The sequence below is a fragment of the Harpia harpyja genome, chromosome 4 (genome assembly GCF_026419915.1).
Source record: "Harpia harpyja isolate bHarHar1 chromosome 4, bHarHar1 primary haplotype, whole genome shotgun sequence".
Lineage (NCBI taxonomy): Eukaryota > Metazoa > Chordata > Aves > Accipitriformes > Accipitridae > Harpia > Harpia harpyja.
Genome location: NC_068943.1, coordinates 80,463,562 through 80,483,937, shown reverse-complemented (window position 1 = coordinate 80,483,937; position 20,376 = coordinate 80,463,562). Strand labels below are relative to the sequence as shown.

The following is a 20,376-nucleotide window of genomic DNA, read 5'->3' as shown; positions in this document are numbered from 1 at the left end:
AGACATTTGAGGATGCTGCTGCAGGGATGGGAGCAATTACAAATTCAGCTGGAGTTCTTTAAGTGTCACTAGGAAGTGCTGCATGTCACAGCCTTGCACACACCTTTACACTGTTTGCAAAGCAAACTTCCCAGATATACAACCTTATGGAGGAGGGTGTGAAATGCAGCAATGCACCACCAGCTTGGCAAAGTTGCCATTCTCATTTATTGCCTGGGTAGATTGGTTTCTTATGTCTATCTGCCTATCTAGAGCCCTACCACATACATGTCTCCATAGTCCTGTGATTTTATAGGAGTTTTTTCAGACAAATGTTTCTTAACATTTGTCCCAACGGCCACTATTGGGTTCTGGAAATTTGTTGCTGAGTTCCTCAATGAAAGTTTGTGCAATTGCACTTGGGAGGATCAGGCTGGGTGTTAAACAATGCTTCCCCTGGAGGGTTGTGCATCCATAGGACAAGTGCCCAGAGAGGTGTGGGGATCCGCATCCTTGAAGGTCTGCAGGACTTGGCTGGACAAAGTCACAGCCATCCTTATTTAGATTTGACAGCAACTTGTCTTGGGACAGGAGTTTGGTCTACAGGCCTCCAAAGGGTCCTTCCCACCAACATTTCTATGAGATGTCTGCTTGTACAATGCATGTTTGCTTATACGTGTCTGTGGGAGTGTGCTCCAGGCCACACGTTGGGATCTACCTATCATGTCTCCAAGCATTAGAGCCACTGGCAGTGAGCCCAAGCAGAAGCAGGAATGCACTGGGTGAGCGCCGGGTGCCCGGGCACAGCAGGTGCCTCATCTTTTCCTTAACTCCTCAGTTTACTTCCCTGCACGAACAGCTGCCCGCAGCCGTGCCGCACCGCCAAAGGCAGCAGCGAGGCTTGGAAGTGGGATGTTCCCCTCCCTGCTGCATCCACCGTTATTATTCTATATGGCACCGTCGAGCATCCCGGAGCCTGGCATGGAGGCTGCCAATGCCCCGCCGTGGTCTGCGAGCCGGCAGAGCCCCAAGGGGCGCCCGCGGGGATGGAGGGACTTGGCGGGATGCGACCCGGCGCGGCATGCCCGAGGGCTCGAGGGGCCAGCGGGTCCCCAGGGAGCCCCGGGGGTGCCCGGCGCAGGCCGCCACGGCGTCGCCGGCGGCTGTGGGACGGGACGGGACGGGACGGGACGGGACGGGAGGAGGGGGCCGCCCCGCCTCCCGCTTAAAGAGCCGCGGCGCCGGGCGGCCGCGCAGCGAGCTGCGGAGCGGCACTGCCCGGCACCATGCGCTCCGCCGCCGCCTTCTGCCGCATCCTCCTCCTCCTCCTCCTCCTGCCGCCGCCGCCCGCCGCCGCCTACTTCGGGTCAGCGCCGCCCGCGGGGCTCGGCCCCGGCACCGCCTCCGCGCCGGGGCAGCCCGGGGAGGGAGCGCGCAATGTCCGCGGGGCAGCGCTGGGGGACCCCGGGAGGGAGCGCGCAATGTCCGCGGGGCAGCGCTGGGGGACCCCCGGGAGGGAGCGCGCAGGATCCGTGGGGCATCGCCGAGGGACCGCGGGGAGGGAGCGCGGATTCTCCGCTGACGCTCTGCTGAGAGGAGGCGCGGAGGCTCCGCGGGGCTGCTCAGCCCTTGGGCCGGTCCTGGCCGGTGCGCAGCCGCCCGCTGCCGCTCGCAGCCCGGGGCGGTGCGGGACGGGGGGGGGATCCCGGCCGGGCCCCGCACCTGCAGCGCCGGGCGCAGCCCGCAGCTGCCGGGCAGGCCTGGCACAACGGGGACGGGCCGCTGCGCTGCGGGCCGGCGGGTCCTGCTGGGGGAGAGGGGTGGGAGAAAGGGGCGAGGGTGCTGGGTGTCGGCAGGAGCCCCCGCTGTGCTCGCTGGCAGCCAGGGGGAAGGGGACGATGGAAAGATCAACGTGTGCAGGAGGGGGACGGAGAAACGGGGTGGAAGATGCTATTAGCTGGGTGCAATAGGGAGGAAAACTGGCTTTCTTCTACTTTTCTTCTATTCCTTGAACTATGCTCCGTTTCTGTTCAGGATGTGAATTAGCCCCGGTTAGTTGCTGGCTTTGATACCTCTCTTCAGGCTGCTTCTCTGGAGGGAAGAAGGGGGGGGGGGGGCTGGCAGAGGGAGCCAGGGCTCAGCAGAAAGGTGTGGGTGATATCTGGGTGCTGCAGGGCTGCAGACAGCCCAGGGACAGAAGGTGGGCTTGGGCACAGAGAGACAGAGCTGATGCTTCAGCCTGGGATACTGTGCGGGATATTGGGCACAATTGTCCCCGGGTGCGTGTCCTCCCCACACATATCAGTTTGCTTGGGTTAAAGGCAAAGATAGGTTTTTAACAGGTTGGGTCAATGCAGAATTTTCTGTGAAGAAGCACTTTGGGTTTCTTTTGTTTTCTGAGCAAGCTGCTTCTCAGGCAGGTTTTTCAGACTCTATTACAGTAACCAGAGCTGTTAGTGCATATATGTGAGTGTAGAACAGACACAAACCTTAATACAGACACTGCTGTGAGTGATCGTAACACTCAGGACAGATCTGTGCTGACTTATACTCATGGATGGTCTTGGTCTTTCTCTGCTGATCCTCCCATCACATGCCAGACACTTCTTCCTACATTTGCTTGCAAGTGTCTGCTGGCTTGGCACCGCTTACTTGCGACAATGATTAGTATTTCATTTCTGCTGCAAAGCTTCCTTAAAACAGCTGGATTTTAAGTTTATTAATTGTATCATTTAGCCTAATTCATATCTAAGCAGCTGCTGACAGGGGAGGACTCTACCTTGCTTGGTCATTCATAGCGTGTGTATGTACATGCTTTATAAAGGAGTTGGGTTGCAGTGGGTGTTTGGCTTTCCAGTTACAGGGGTACGTGCACATGACCGTAATCAGGGGAAGTGAATGTATTTGTGCTCCCCTTTCAGATAAATAACACAAAGCAGCTACTGACTATTGCACAAGCTGGACTCTGTTAAAGCAACTTGAATGATTCTTCATTTTGTGACAATGATCTGTTTGGTATAAGCCGCTTTCTGGGCATATGAAATCTGGGTGTGCTGCCTCTTGACAATGCATAGCTTAGGATCTGAGGCTGTAGTTTCACTTTTTCCTTGAGGGGTTTGACACAGGTGTGTCCTGCATATTCTCACCTCTTCATTTAAAAATCACAAGAAGGAGTAGAAGAAGTAAACTACAGTCTAAGAACTCAGTAAGTGTTTGGTGGTGATTAATAATGCAGTACATGGGTGCTTTCAAATACAAATTGGAGTCGATAGACTAGAGAGGAACTTGAATATTTTCAAGTCCTGATGTGAATGCCTGATATGGCTCAGTCTGGGAGAAAAGCAATCTCACATCCAAATTACTACTGAATTGGAGGGGACCTTGGACCCTGGTTCAGCGGTCTGTCTCTGTTTTGCCAAATAGGAGATACTTAGGCACATGAGCCAGATCTTTGCTTTCCAAACATTTAACTGAGAAAACCTGCAAAGATGTAATAAAAAGAGAAGGAGGCTTTTGGGTGGCTATCTGCAGAGAGGACCTGAGCCCTTTCTGTTGTGTACAGTGGATTTGACAAAGGTGAAGTTTTGCTGGTTGACAGTGGTGAAGAAAATGCCAAGTTTCATTCTATCAGGACAAAGGTAAGGCAAAAAGGGTACAAGGTGGTCCAGGAAGAATGGTCCAAGGGCCCGGTAAAGATGAAGATCACCTATAAATATACAGAATGAAGTTTTGCCAGAGAAAACACAGCCTTACAATGGAGAAATAGTGGCAACTGTGGGCAGATCTCAGAAGACCACATTCCCAGTATCTGGGGTTGTTTGGCTATCTAGTGTCAGTGCACTGGCTATGCTTGAACAGACCTTGAACTGCCAGTGCTGGGTCCACAGTGGTGTGAATTAAAGCCTACTTTTAAGAAAGGCCGAGAAAGTAAGCTCTGCCTGAAATGTCATCTAGCTGTTCAGGTTATGTTGGGCTTGCCTGGCTCATTAGATGCAGGAATCCAGGAGCGGCCGTCTTGCTTGTATACAGTGTACACCTCTTAACATCCTTTGTGCTTGTTTTGTTTCCACCTTTGCTTCAATCCTCCCCCGTGTGCAGCCTCCTGTAAGGTATTCCCTCCTTGTCTCAGCCATGCTTTTTCTTTCAGCAGGTACAACTCCTTGGGTGGGTGGGAGTCTCTCTAGACCTCACTAAAAGCTCTCAGCCTCCTGTTGCTTTCTTAGGGGCTATGTTTCACAAAGTGAAAAGTAGTTTAGGATGTGCTGGAGGGCAAAGAGCTCCTCACAGAGCCTAAGAGTCTCTTCCTAGAATTAGGTCAGGGCAGAATTCAGAAAAGACCCACCTCAGGTAGGACGTTGTTGGGTAGGCAGAAGCAACAAACTTGATTAAAGTTTTCTCCTGGGGAGACCTCCACGGAGCAGGCTGCAACATGTCTCATTCATGGGCCAGTTTGGCCTGCACTCTGTGGGCAGCCAGGTCTGCTAGAGCGTTTCTTTATAACTTGTCCTGAAATACCTGTGGTAGGTACAGAGGCGCCAGGATTCCTGGAATTTCACATGATGTGCTGTCTTGATTCACAGCTCCTCTTAATTCAGCCTACCTGTGTCCCCTGTATTTACTGCTAATTCTGCTCCCATTAAAGTTAGCGGCACAACTGTTGCTCATTTCATGATGGAAGAATTTTTTGGGGCCCTTAGAGAGTAAAAACAACATGTGACTTGCAGGTCTGTTGAAGCTTGGGCTTGCATAATTTTGAAAATAGCATAATATGTTGAATGACATCTTAATGTAAATGTTTTGAGTACCTTCAAAAATGCTGTCTTCACCTGCCTTGTATCTTTCTAGAGATGTTGAGTAAGCTTTAGTTTTTGTCCAGTTAGCCCAGTTACCTACATTCCTATGTTTTCTTTGGTAACTGTTTGTTATTGCAGCATTTCCCTGATAAATCTGGTGGACCACAGCTACTACAAATAGGGACTCTGCTGTCCAGTTCTGAGTGCTGCTGGAAAGATTTCTGAAGATGTTTCTCTTTCTGTTGAGCTGATAAATTAAATGCTCATATTACTTACAGGCTGCATAATGATTCCTCTAAGTACAGTATATCAGAAGGGTTTGTTACAGCATCTTTTTTTGCACTGACAGTCACACAGAACACTGGGATATTTAAAAAGAGTATATTAGCAGAAAGAGAGCAGAAATGGAGAGAGAAGGCAACTTTCAGCTGAGACTTGGAAAGATGGAGTCTGTAGATGGAGTCTGTAGCGATTGCCACAGCAGAGATGATGTGGGACTACAGATGCATTGAATAGGTAAGGACTTTTCACGGATGCTTCTTGCTTATCTTCAGTTCCCAGATTCTCTTTTCTCACCATCTCAGGGTATCATATTTTCTAAAAAATCATCCCACTGGGTGTTGAGTGTTTCATGTAGGGAACGCTCCAGGGAATGTGACCAGTCCAGAGTTAGACTGAAAATCTGATCTCCCGTGTAATGATTGACTGGACTGCTGGCCTGGATTGGATGGGCAGCAGCAGGGAGTGCACTGCCCCTGAAATCAAGAGCTGCGTGGAGATATTTCATGTGACTGAGCTGAGAGGTAGAAGGATTTAAACCAAGTATGTCCAGAGCATGGGAGCCCAGAGCAGATAAGGATGAAGAACCCAGTGCAGTTAGAGCAACCCAAGTCAACTGGTGCACAGGCACTAATTGCAACAGTTCCCAGCTAAATCCTCACACCAGGTTACACATACCTCTCATCCCACATAAGAATTTTATATGCTGTTCTCTGTGGAGTTTCAAGAGAATTCTTTTTAAAAACCAAGTCTGTATCTGGACACATCACCTGTTGCTGTTCCCAAAAAGGGTTTGCAGTAAGCAGAAAAGTCCGTTTCAAAGGATTCCAACTCATAACCTCATGTAAACCTCACCTGAGTTTTTAATTCAAGCTCTTTTTCTTTGTGAAGAGCAGAAAGCTAGACAGAAAACCTGGAGGATAACAGGCATAAAGACACCTGCCAGAGGGTCTGAAATGACAACTCTGATGGAGAAAAGTGAAAAACCTTTGAGATCGATAGTTTATCCCAAGATGCTGCTTTGGGGATTTCTGCCAGCTTCTCTGTAGACAGCGGGTGGTACAGAGCATGGGAGACCATCCCATTTAGTCAAGACAGTACAACACTGCTGCTGGACATCCATTTGTCCAGGGACAAATATTGAGGATTAAATAGTGTTGCTTCTGAAAGGATTAAAACTCTATTCTACTGAGCTGCCAGGGAGAGAGGAGAGCTGTGGACCTGTTGTGCACTGTAGTGGCCTTGATTTGATCTGTCATTGTCCCATATTCTCTTAGCCTTTCCTGAATGCTTGTTGCAGCTATCTGTGGGGTGTAGATATTTCTGTGGAACATGAAAGGCCCGTGAAATCAGATATAGAGTACTGTTGTGGCTCCCTTTGATTTTTCTTCTTACTTGGGAGAGGTAGAAAAGGCATATTTTTAGGGGTTTTTAAGACCTTTCAGATCCAGAGGACATTGGGCATTGCACAGGAACAGGCACTCATTAAAAGTCTCTTAAGCAGCTGGAATGTGGCTGGAAGGAGATTAAAGGAAATAGATGAATTTAGCAAAGTGCTTAGACAGAAAAGTAGAGAGAAATAAAAGTTTGAGATCCTTATTGTTCTTTCAGATTGCTAGCAGGTGTGCATTAATTCAAAGAGTTTAGTTTTTTTGCCATATGATCTGTAGATAATAAACCCTAAATCATCTAAAACCAACGTGCAGTTTGCCTAACTGCAAATATCTGCATATTTTATATTTAATCTTGTAAGAATGTTCTCATACTGTGATCTTGATCTGATCCTATGTTAGTTTTACCCTAATAAAACACAGTTTTAGTCAGAGCCTGCAAGCCTCTGCTCATATGGGTATTCACAGCTGTGTCTGTTATGACTCTGAGAGTGGCTTCCGCTCCTAGCTGTGCCACCGGTCAACTGCATGACCTTGGGCAACTCCTTTAATTTCTCTGCCTACTTACCTAAACTGGAAGTTACGTGAGACACTAGTTTTGAGAGTTGTGTCTGTGCACAGATCTTATGCAATGAATCCCAATCTCTGTAGGAGCCTCCACACAGCAGTATAATTTTTTCATGCTGACATTCACATGTCTTAGGTAATGAGTGTGATAGTTTGCATGAGGGAGACTTTCACAGAAAGGTATATTCCACGTAGCTTTAGTCACATGTCTTAGATTAACCAATTTACTGCTTATTTTGTGTACTCCTCATTGCATTATTTCCATCTGGTTATTTCCGTGCTCCATTTCTAGAGGAAAACCAAGTTACTTTGTGCGTTGCAACTTTAGAAATTCACAAATAAAATAAAAAAAAAGAAGTGTTAAGTAAGTTTGCCTGTGCAACCAGCTGTTTGTGTAGGATGCTGTATTACCTCTGTCAGAATGTAAAGTATTGCTGGATCCAATTTTAGAAAGTGTTTTTCCCATGAAGCTTTTGCTTTGCATAGTGTAAAAGACAAATTAGACTTGGTATCTTTGCTCTGTGTGTGGTCCCAGGCTGTATTTGCTGTGCACTATTGAGATGGCTCTGAAAATGGAATCAAATTCTTCAAAGGTTGTTTTTATGTTGCCTATCATTATCCTATTTGAGTTTTCCACAAATATTAACATCCAACATCCTTCAGGGTCTGGAGAATGGCAATACCACCTTCTCCCAAATCTCCCTGGCCACTGGTGGGTCGTAGGACACCCTTGAGATAATCCCTGTCCAGGATGGTAGGAACAGCTGTCCTGGGTCAGACCAAAGGTTCATGTAGCTTCACAAGCTGATTTCAACACTGGGTAATAATAAACACGAAGGCAAAAGCATAAAAAGGAATAGGATAGCAGATAGTGATGTTCTCTCAGAATACTATCCAGCTTCTGATAGTCTGCACCTCAAGAATTTCCTGTGTCAAAGTATCTTTGTGTTTAATGGACCCTTATAAATTTTTCTTCCATGTTTTTGTATGAATGCATGTATACTTTAGCATCCCTAGTGTCCTGCATTAAGAAGGGCTGCAAGTTTAACTACAGCCCCTGTACCCCATTTCATTTATTTTTAGTCTATCGATTAATAAGTTAATATAATTCCCCTGGTTCTTGTATATTAGAGGTAGGAATAATCTTTCTTTACTCACTTGCAGGTCAGTCATGATTTTACAACCCTGTGTTCTCCCAGTATTCCCTTTTCTCCTAGTGGAAATTGTGGAAGATATCCAGTCTATCTATTTGTCTTCATACACAAGCTATTTTGGAAATCTGTGAACTTTACAAGTCCAAGTAGACTGTAGCATCTGGCTTATCCTTAGGCTTTCTGTTCAATGACTCCTTCAAAGTAGGTTTATGAGGCATGACTTCTTTCTACAGAAGCTGTGTTGACTCTCCTCCACTGTTCTGTATTTAACCTTTGCCCACTAATGCTACTCTATTCTTAGAGTTTCTAACAACTTGCCCGGTACAGTTCTTCCCTGTGCGGTGTAGACCGTCACACCTCTTCTAAATGTTGAACATCCATTTGCCACCTTTTCTCGCTTTTACCCTCATGCAGTTTTAAGCAGTACCTTTTGCACCATGTTTTCCTTCCTGAGTCAGCACTCTGATGTGAATACTTTGACATCCAGTGAGCTACAGAAGAGCACACAGTCTTTACAGTTGCTACGTGAGGAAATGGATCAAAGCCCCTGACAAACGTGGGGGAGCTCAATAGCCCTTAGTTAAATTTTGTCTGCTTAAGGTCTGAATTTCTGACTTTAGCTTTCATTCTATGGGTCTTGCTTAGCTGTTTACCACTAGACTAAAGCACTGTCTACTATATCTTTTCCCCATGAGAAGGGATTAATGGATTTTAAGCCAATATCCTAGCCCATTGCGATGAGCACGTATAATGACAAGAACAAAAAGTGAGCAGTTATCTTTCCAATTCTCTCTTGTATTCCCAGTTGAGGTTGTACTATTGGAATCCTTTGGAAATGGAGCCACCAAGCCTCTACACTAGAGCTCCTGCTGCTTCTGAAGCCCCTGTGAAAAGGAAGGATCGAGAGCTGATCACATCGTTCAGGAAGGAGATGACTAGTCTTAAGAGTCAGTGAAGCTACTACTGCTGTCTCAAAAATATCTGACATGGGATGAATGCTGGTTTAGCTGGGATGGAGGACACTAAAATGAGGATGGAGATTGGCAGGAGGGGAGTTCTTTTGTTCTGAGAGGGGATTTTTGGGAGTTAGAATGCTTGGCATGGGTGGTAGTTCTGTTGGTATGTGGACAATCAGTAGCTTGGTATACAGGAGTTTAGTAAAATTGCATATGTGGCTTTCAAGCAGTAAGCAATTTCAGTGTTGTTATATGAGGCTCTTAAACTCTTCTTTCCAGTGTCAGTTCCCTTTTTCTTATTTCTTCTCTCTGTGCTGTGAACTTCGGAAACTTTGCTGCATGAGAGCACAGATACTGCATGGCAAATGGAGAATAACCACGTCTCACATTTAACTTGTTGACAAGTGCACTTTCCTGGGATGTGAGCGCTGGAACCACACTACCAAGCGAAGTCCAGGTCTCTGACTTTCTGGGTGAGTGGTGCTGTTCCCCCAAATGATGTAATAGCAACACCTCTTCCTGAGCCCAGCATTGTTCCAGTGAGTTAGGTACAGTTTGAATGTCCCTAAGAAGTCAGACTTTAGTTGACATCTGAGCCTCTCCCTGCCCATGCTGGAGTTGGCATATCTTGATCTTCTTGATCTTCAGAGCTTGTGCAGAGCATATGCTTACGCACCCAGGGAAATATAACTCCAATGAACATGTATACCGGTTTGAAGCACCACAGTATGTCAGGCAAAGCGGTTAAGCTTGCTCATCATGTTTTGGTCTCACTCACTTGGGTCAATCTTGTGTCCCTCACCACAGATCCTCCAGCTCAGGACTGCCATGTACCCTTGTGCACCAGGTGTTGCTGCCCTCTTTGTGCAGTGTTTGGTGTGAGACAGGGCTTTGAACTGTGCAGTCTGAATTGCTCTCTGAAGCTCATCAGGCTGTGTTAATTCCAGTTTCTTGGGCTGAACCTGGCCCCCATTATCTGTTTCCAGTATTGCCTGTTTATTTCTTGGCTCTCACTGGAACATCTCATGTTTCTGTCCCCCAGTTCAGCAGTGACAACGGGATTAAGAGATTCTTCCCACCCACTCGGCTTCTAAAGTCTAATATTCGCTGTGTGATTCAAATGATTCCTTGGTTCTTGGTTAGTTCGCAGGTCTATGGATGATTTCCATGTGTTAGTTAATTGCACTTGTTCCTAATTACGTATGTATGAGTGCATCTGGAGGTTGTAGGCTACTGTGAGAACGAAAGCTGAAATGCTGTGGGGTTAGGTCAGCTGAATTGTGCTATAACTCCCATGCCTGGATAGACTGGATCGACTACAGAGAGATCTAGATATCTAGCTCAGAAATAGATGTCTATAAAGTATGCGGAGGACTAAAATTGCAGCTGCAGTGCTTGACTTGCATCCTCCATAATGAAGCTTATATCCCTGATAAGAGTATGGTCTTACTTGAACAGTTGAGTGTTAGAAATGTCTGTCTTTTGTGGAGCCAGGTAAGTTTTCATTTTGGTCATGTCCATCAGTTAAAATTCTTTACTTGTGAACTTCAGTGTGGTAGGCAACATGGACACTTGTCACGTTCACTGGCACAGACTTTCCTCTCCTCTCTCTGCCAGCACAGACTGGCATTTACTGTGCCGAAACATACACCTGGAAACATGACCAGGCGGACCTGGTCAGATAACTTAGCTGTGAAAGAGCCACGCTTTTACAAGGAACCTGATAATGGTGCAGAGGTGAAGAATCTCACTTCCTACCCTGCTGTGGGGAATTGCTTGTTTGGCATTGTACCAGCTTACTAACTAATGTCCATCTCCATCTGATTTGGTTTGCTCAAGCACTGAACTGTGCAGGGAAGATGATGAGAGTCGCTGCACTGCTGGTGGGGGTGCCAGCAGCCAGATAGTCTTTGTAGACATACTTCAGAGATTGCTCCTGATTGCATCCCTCCCTAGCCAGCTTTGCTTGTCTGACTCCCACACTCACTTCATGGAGCAGCATAACCCAGTTTGCCTTACTGGGGGAGATGAACAAGAACCAGCTGGCTCATCTGTTTGTCCATGTTGAACTACCTGTGGACTTGCAAAGAAAACAATGGGGTTTGAGGGGGGGAGGTGTAGTCTGCAAATGTTAATGCTGGGGCTGAGATGTGTCCCAAAGTAAAGGTTCTAGGACATTTCCATCTACCCGTCTGGTTTTGGTATTTTTTGGGGTGGGGGGGTTGAGGCACTCTGTGATTGTTACCTGTTTGGTAGTCAGGAAAGGCACTCCTGATCAGTGTTGTGCAAATGCATGACTGTTCCCAGTTTGTTTGCAGCCCTCAAATCTTGCATCAAAGTAAAATAATTTCTCCGTGTTTTCAAGCACCTTAAAGATACTAAGGGAGATTAATTTTGTGAGAAAAGTACTGTCTTGCCATGAAAAGTGAAACCATTTTTCTCAAAAATTTGTGACATTTTTCAGCTGAATTACATATAAACACACATAAGTGCATTGCTTCTGCATTTGCAATACATTTTTAGTTGACCTTTCATTTATTTTTTCAGCAAGAAAATGATTTCTGGTAAAAGTCGTGCTTGCTCTAGAAAGGCAGTCATTGATAATGTCTCCCTATTGGTCTTTCCTAGCCAGGTCTAGTGGCATGGTACCAGTGCACACAAAACCCTGGAAGGACGTGGTTAATGCTTTATGAGTTAGCACAGAGCTGTGACATACAGTGACCTGCAGTACCACTGAGTAGCACAAATCTCTATGTGACAGTGAATGTACTGTGAAGGAAACAAAACTGCAGGGGTGTAAACCTGTCCTCTTCATGGAGTCAAGAGAACTTCCCACCCGAGGTTGCTGGCGGCAGCACAAGTTTCTTCTTTCTCCGCACAGTGTTAGTCTGCTACTTTGCCTTGGTGTGTGGTGGAAATGGGATACTAGATCTAATCAATCTGTATTGATTAACCTTCTGAGCTGGTAAAGTACCCTGACCAGCAGCTTTCTGAGTATCCTCCCCTCTGATCACCTTTCCTCTTCCATGACTGCCGTCTTCCATAACTCACCGGTTTTTCTGTTTCCTTTCAGCCTGACGGGGAAAGAAGCTCTGACCCACTTCCCATCCCTGGGACCCTCCACAAACTCTGCCCAGGGGAAGGTCCACGTGAAGCAGTGTGACTTGCTGAAGCTGTCCCGCAAGCAGAAGAGGCTGTGCCGGAGGGAGCCTGGCTTGGCAGAGACCTTGCGGGATGCCATCCGGCTTGGGATCATGGAGTGCCAGTACCAGTTTCGCAGCGAGCGCTGGAACTGCAGCCTGGAGGGACGGACCAGCCTGCTGAAGCGAGGTACAAGGTAGTCTTTTGTTTGCAGTATAAAATCTCACTTGGTGCTCTAGCCCCTAGAATATGCATCTCAAATTAAGCGAAGTGGGGCAGTAACCAGGGAATGCAGAGATCATCTGTTTTGCCTAGGAATGGGAGCTGTGCAATTTGGGCCCTTTTGCCACAAAATATGCCTTATCCTCATCTTTCCTGTGCGGTTTGTCACGGATTGGAAAGTAGAAGGAAGTTTACACCCTTGGCTTGTGGATTTTTGTCCGAGACCAGAGTTGCCTAGACCGACCATCTTCCTTGGCTGGCAATCAGGGATGATATTGTGAAAAATAAGGGTTAGTGCTTTACGTCAAGGGACATTTTAAGAAAACACTTTTTAGCTCTTTGCATATTTTCGTATGTAAATCTCTGTTGTTCTCAGATACAGAATTTAATCCTAATTTACTGTTTGAAAAAGCTATTTATCAGCATTAGGGCATTTCAGTGCATGTTGACAAAGATCTCCTAAGACTCTTTCACATATATTTGGAGTTTCTGCAGAGAGCACAGAAGAGCCACTGGCTTCTGTTTCACAAAATGCTTTAGAGGAAGAAAATGTCCTGTAAGTTCTGTATTTGAGGTAGGAGGGAGCATTATAGATCCTTCAAATTATAAGAACTTGAGAAAAATAGAATGAAGACAGACCCTGAAACTATTTTTTAATAAAAGTTTCCAGAGCATGCATATATACTTTGCTAAACCTGTCCTGGTCCAAACAATGCGTGACCATCTGTTACTGAGTTTCAGCCCATCGATAACGTTTAGTAGCATTTACTAAGTTTCAGTCTTCAGTATTACTAAGTTTCAGTCCTTTGATAATGTTTAGTAACTTAATGTTTTAAAAAAGGAGGCCTGAATAAGCCAATATTAACTTTGATGAAATCAAATTGTTAATTTTAATTAGCATTGGAATTGAAACTTTTTAACATTTCCATTTAAGATTATCAAATTTTATTAAAGTAAATATTAAGTTAATGTTTTAATAAACCAGCACATACAAGATCAGATTTACTTCATTGCAAGGCTCTATTGTGAATTTTTTAGCACACGGTGGAAGAAGGTGTTCATGATCATTTTGAGTGACTTTCTGACATCTGTACCTTCATCAACCTCAAAGAACTTGAAAATGACAATTGAATAATCCTCATCTTCAAATAGCTGGAAAACATCTAATTATCTCGTGGTGGCGTGCCTCAACATTTCCATGGACTCCTGACTGACAAAATAAAATATCACCTGTAATTTAAAACCTGTTTTGGCAGATGAGGATAAGTGTTTGAAAACTTTTATTACACAATCTTAAGGATCAAATGATGATTTAATACAGAAAAGTATGCTATATACATCTCCTATATGAGAGGACAGTTGGCTGGAAGCAATTATTAGTTCTCATTTTCCTTTAACTTGCAAATAGGTTCGTTTCTTTCACAAAGAACACAAACACTTTCAGCTGCCACTTTTGATCTGTTTCTCACATATTCGTACTGCTGTTTTGTTGCCGCCTTGGAAATTGTTGGTCAGACAATGGACTATGCTCCTTTCACCCAAGTAGTGATGAAGAGTTTTAGAAATGATTAAATCATTTGATATCGCCATGTTCCTAGAGAAACTGTAAAGAAAACCACACAGTTTTTAACAGTCTGTAATGGTCTTATGAGTGCAAGAAGGGAAAAGAGATCATGTCCCAGTAAGGGGGTTCATTTTTGTAATAGGTGAAAAGCCACACTTAATTTGCAGTGACAAATTAAAAAACTGCTGTGACTGATTTGGATCACAGATGCTTTTCCTGCTTCTAGAGACACCACCATCTTTTTTCCTCTATTTACATACTTTTAGTAAATAAAACCAAAAATGCCAAGGGCTTTCTGGATTTTGAAATGCCAGATTTATTTTCACAATCAGCACCTTTTGTTGTTTTACACTGGCACTCCTCTGGATACAACTGGGAAACTCCTTTTGCATAACCTACAACCCTTCCAAGACTATTGCAGTCACTTATGACAGTTATTACTCTGCACTGATCCATGCAAAATCCTTCTGCATTCCTTCTCCACTTCTTTAAAAATCCATGGAAATAGTTAGATTTGAAATGATTCTGGAGAGACATTTCAAGCCATCTTGTTCCCCAGTGGCAGCTGGTGTCTTTATAAGAAGTTTGTAAAGCAATGATGATCTTTTGGTTTCCAAGGTGTGCCATAAAGGCAGTCAACTGCTGCTGGAGGTCAGGTAAGCAGTATTTCATCTCAAACAACATGGTGATTTGGGAAAAATAAATACTTATAGCAAAGACAGCTCAGATACAGCCAGTCAGAAAAATCCTTCTTGAGAAACAAGCACGCTACAATCCTTCCAGCCATTAATCCATTTCTTTGTTTCATGTTGGTTACATTCTTTGACCTTCAAGCACTGGTTTCATTGATGTCATGAGGAATCTAGGAATGCTACAAGCACAGGAGCGGTGGCTCAGAGATGTAGAATTTCCATCACTGGAGATTTTGAGAACTCAGTTGGACAAAGCCCGGAGCAACTTTATCTGGCATTGCAGTTAGCCCTGCTTTGAGCAGGAGGTTGTACTAAAGACCTTGAGAAGTCCTTCCATCCTAAATCTTTCTACCATTCTATACCTTTCTGGTCTGCTCTTTTTTGTTTGTTTGGTTGGGTTTTTTTGTTTGTTTGTGTTTGTTTGTTTTGTTTTGTTTTTCCCAGAGAGATATCTCTTCCACTTGCTCTGAAATGCTCACAATATCTTTATTGTAGCATTGAAAAATCTTTGACCTTGAGCATCTTTCCTTTGGCAGAATCACCACATGGCTAAACTCCTCCTATTATAGTTTTCCTTGTGGTCTAGAGCACACCACACCACAGAACAGTGTCTTGCCATTGCAGCAAACGTTCTGTATTTATAGGCTGCTGAGCTAAGAAATAATTCCAGAGAGCTCAGGGGAAGACTTGGACATGTGCAAGGTCCTACGAGAGGGAACTGCCTTACTTCAACATCTTGAAATTCAACTCTGTGCTGGATGTTTGCAACCGAACTGCCCAGCAAAGACATCTGCATTTAGATGTTCCCCCTTGCACTGAGTGTTTAAGATTTCATTTAGTCACTAGCAACACAGTCAATGGGGTCAGGAGAGTGACTCATCCCTAAAACAGATCCTGACAGCCTCGGCATTGGCTCCAGGCTCCACTGGCTGTGGTGACAAGAGCTCCATTGACGTAGTGGAAGGATAGATACCCAGGACACATGGAGAAACCTCTATTTAGATCTTCTCAAATCATGCTCGTTGGAGCTGATTGCTGCTCATTTGTGCTATGTCCTACTGAAATTCCAGCTTCAATAGCTGCTTTATTACTCATTGTTATTCCACAAGGGCTGAAGGACCATTCAGTTTTTCCTTTACCCAAGTGATTTGTGAATTAAACAATTAAATGGTGATCAATCCCTTATGACAAAGTAGAAGGAATCATCTTAGACTTTTCAGACAAGCATTTGGCAGTCTGGTGACATTGAACCTTTGCCATAAAAGGAGGTGGGAGGCGGGGAGAAGAAGGAGTTGATTTGAAAGTACGCTCGTTATCTTCAGTTACTGCTGTCTGCAGTGGCCTGACCACAAGCAATGGTCTCTGATTTCAAGTGGGTTGAAATCTGGCCAGCACTTACGTGGAGTGCCACAGAAGAAACCAAACCATCACTGGTCAGAAATAGAAGGAGCAGTGTGGTATTCCACAAAGTCAGATTTAGCAGGGTGTGTGGAGCTGACTGGTACTACTAGCTTTATATGGTATGGGAAAGTGTTTCTAAAATGATCTCCTCTTTTCTGGTATCAGTATGTCAGATAGGATATTGGGAATCTGGTAAGCATTTGGAGATTAGCTTCTGGAATTATTTTTCACATTTAGGATCTCAAATGTATCTTACCCTCTCGTAGCTCCTTCTTTTGGGTTAGCCACTGTTTGAAAATGTGGGAGCATCATGTTGCTGTCCATAATCTGTATTGACTGTGTCCCATACCAGCTTTTCCAAAACATTTGATGGATTTGGTGACCTTTTTTTGTTATTCTTCCAGTGCCTTGAGAGATTTTATAGAGCATCATCAACCAGAGAGCTTAGTTGCAAGTTACTTGTCCCAGTGATATAGCAACTAAAACGATGAGGTAGGAAACAGTCTGTTGATTGATCTCCTTGACCATCTCCACATTTTCTTGACTCTGTCACCCATGCCCATACTGTTGCTAGATCTTTCATCTAAAATTCTGGAATTCCAAAGAGCTCCTATGAAGTTTGTATTGAAGTTGCTAACACAGCCTTTCCATTATGGTCATGATTAGTCAATTTTTCATGCTTCTTACTGATAGCTATCAGAAGAACTCTTTGTCCTGTTATCTGGTCAGATTTATGGTGACCTCACTCGGATCTCAGCAGTCAGTGGTCTGATCTATTATTACAGCTGGATGGGAATTCTTTGAGGGAACAGAATGATGGAAAGATTTGAGGTTGGACTGGATGAATTCTAGAGGTGCCTTCCAACCTCTGCTCAAAGCAGGGCTAACTGCAAGACTAGAAAGGTCTCTGTTGTTCTCTCCCTCTCCTCCATTTTTGGGGGAAACAGATTTGTTTCCCTCTGATGTAGAAGGAAATTTGGAATTTTCCAATATGGAATATTTGTTTGCTTCAATGTGTTTTCTTCCATGCAAGTGGTCTATTTTTCATAAACCAAAATTCTTCTATTTTGGCCAGTCTTATCCATTCTTGCACTCTGAGCTATTAATCAGTCACCTGTCTTTCTCTTCCTTGCACTACTTCCTAAATTGTGGACTTGTTAAGCAATTTTGCATTAATAGTTTTGTTTTCTGTAAATGAACTCTGGAGGAAATATTAAGATTTTCCCCTGGATTAAATAGGAGAGGAGGTAAGTAATCAAAACAACATGTTTTGGGGTTTAGGTCAGGTTTGTGTCAATGAGGGTTTTCTGGAACTTCTGTGGAGCTCATATCAGCATACCCATTCCTATCTGATCTTGTGTCTTCAGACTGAATTTCTATTCAGGCACTGTACTTCCTTTCCTGATTAAAACGTCATGGTGTGTCATGGTTACGTACCTCAGGGCAAACATAGTCAAGCTGGGAAGCCTGGTTTAGGAAGGAGAATTGCTTCAGAAAGCATCACCACAGTCACTGGGAGTAGATAATTTACAGGGAAGTCAGAAAACCCACTCATGTGTGGGAGAGTTGTCCTTGCCCAAGATGTCCTTCAACATGGAACCTTTCCCAGTCAAACTACATGTGATCTTTCCATGTGAAATATTACTACTGTGCCAACACAGTCCCAGTTAAAAACATTTTTAAATAACAGGTCAGATTTAAAAAATATTTTTTCAGTCTCTACTAAATCTTTGCTGATTTTAAGCCACGATGTGACTTCAATTACAGTCTCTATTCACACCTATCAACTCTGTGGTGAAGACGAGGAAAAATGGAGTTTCATGACTGTCGCTTTTTGCAGTTGAATATTTTCCCAGGACTGTTTGGCTGTTGCCACCCATCCCTTGATTCATGAGTGATCTCCTGTCTCCATATTGAATCAGTCACAGTCACCAGGTGAGACTGGGGTGTTACTACACCAGTTACTTCAAACACGATATTGAGTTCTTCTGCTAGGAATAGTGTGCAGGTAATGGAAGAGTTTTGTCTCTTTGCATTTCTAAGTATTGTGCTTGGTTTTAGTTCACGGATAGTCAAGAGACCCAGTGAGGTGGATGAACAGCTTATCTTGCCTTTCCTGCTCCTACCCTCTCCTAATCCTTCTCTTGTGCAGGTTTTAAGGAAACTGCCTTCCTCTACGCAGTGTCCTCTGCAGCTCTCACCCACTCCTTGGCCAGAGCGTGTAGTGCTGGGCGCATGGAGCGCTGCACTTGCGATGACTCCCCAGACCTGGAGAACCGCAAGGCCTGGCAATGGGGTGTTTGTGGAGACAACCTCAAATATAGCACCAAGTTCCTGAAAAAATTCTTGGGTCAGAAGAGGATTGGCAAAGACCTGCGGGCCAAGGTGGACATCCACAACACCAATGTTGGCATCAAGGTGAGGAGCTGCACTAGAAGGCCTAGAATGAATTTAGGACTTAGTGCAAGTCTTCTAACCCATCCTCAGCCAAGGCTGCTTGTGAGAGGGGTATTCACTGCCCCTATTCACAAACCAGATCTGTTTACCTGTGTGTCGTGGACCTTATGGTACTGAGAGCTCCCTGGAAAGTCTCCTCAACTCTGGTCTGAGGAGTTGCATGTTGAGTGGCAGAGTAGCATCCTGTATCCTCTAGTGATATCAGGGGCTGAGTGACAGCAATAGGCAGCATGGTAACGGCTGTAAAACTCAATGGCTGAATTACTCACAGGTTATGCCATGGCCACGGGTGTTTTGAGAACAGCTAGAGCTTCAGAGCTGGTGGGACATGTGAATTAGATTAAGGGTTGACACTCTTGAGATCAATTATGAGTCTGCTGGTGATTTGCTATGGAACTAGTCATGTTACAATTTTGGGTCAGGGAGATCATTAGATCAAGCATTTTGGCTTGTATGTTACAGGCTACTGACTTACCACTGTTTTCCATTTACTGAGTCCAATTACTTGTTCAATTAGAGCACTGTCTTCATTTGAATATACCAAAGGGAATCCACCATGCTGGAGATACTCAGATTTATGGTTGACTACTCCTGCTATTCCAAGTAGGCTTTGTAAGAATTTATTCAGTATTCAGACACTTGTCTTCATTCAGGCTTTCTACTGTCTGGCTCACCAGTCAACTCTCTAGCCATTCCTCTGTTTTGTTTTGGTTTTTAGAGTTTCCTCCATAAAAAGGAATAATACCATTAAAACTAAAGTACTTCCAGGCTGTCTGCAATCCGAGGTGTTGCCTCCATCCAGAACTAGGCTCATGGTCTGGCAGATAATGACTACCACTTCTTTTCCTCATCAGGCTGTGAAAAATGGTCTCAAAACCACATGCAAGTGCCATGGTGTCTCCGGCTCATGTGCTGTCCGGACGTGCTGGAAGCAGCTTTCACCTTTCCATGAGATTGGACGACTGCTGAAGCTGCGCTACGATGATGCCGTCAAGGTCTTCAGCACCACCAATGATGCTGTGGGACACTCAGAGCTGGCTGGCCCACAGAGACAAAGCCATTCCTCCAAGCACCCTGCTTCACCACGCTCTACTGACCTGGTGTATGTGGAAGACTCTCCCAGTTTCTGTCGTCCCAGCAAATACTCCCTGGGAACTGCTGGGAGGACCTGCTCTCGGGAAGGCAACTGTGACAGCATGTGCTGTGGACGAGGTTATAACACCCAGAGCCGGCTGGTTACCTTCTCTTGCCACTGCCAGGTGCAGTGGTGTTGCTATGTTGAGTGCCAACAGTGCATGCAGGAAGAGGTGGTCTACAGCTGCAAGCAGTAAAGACAGTGCTAGAGGGTCAAGACAAGTCCGAGATTACAAGGAAGCAGTAGGGAGAGAGAGACATGATTCTCTGCTGTGGGGTGAGGGCAAAGGCAAGCACCAAAAATGTCCAGTGCTCCTATTATCTCAATGTTGAGATCCCCTGATCTGGGGAGAGCTCCTGTATGAGGGGTGAAAACCAGAGGTTTTGTCAGGTATCAGATCAGGAAGGAGGGACAGAGAGTGGGGGTAATGTGGGGACAGCAGAAACATTGAAGCCAGTCAAAAATATCTCTCTTGAGCTAAAATTTGTACTCTCGTCTGCAGGAATATCGCCCTCCTCCATCCCTTACTTGCACTTACGTAATTGCGTTTGGGTGGTGACATTGAAATACTGGGGGCTTCTGCCCTGGTTCCTGGAGAAAAGCAAATTCAGGGACTGGGGAGGCAACTAACCAGAGACTGGATCC

General features: G+C 44.9%; 1 protein-coding gene across 1 annotated transcript; it reads left to right on the top strand.

Annotated features, from left to right (window-relative positions):
- The first annotated feature begins 1,232 nt into the window (after positions 1–1,232).
- WNT9B (Wnt family member 9B) lies at positions 1,233–20,023 on the top strand. Its single transcript, XM_052784955.1, has 4 exons — positions 1,233–1,345; positions 12,193–12,449; positions 18,292–18,557; positions 19,451–20,023. The coding sequence occupies exons 1-4, from the start codon at positions 1,266–1,268 to the stop codon at positions 19,925–19,927; spliced, it is 1,080 nt and encodes a 359-aa protein (XP_052640915.1). The 5' UTR covers positions 1,233–1,265; the 3' UTR covers positions 19,928–20,023.
- The last annotated feature ends 353 nt before the right edge of the window (positions 20,024–20,376 follow it).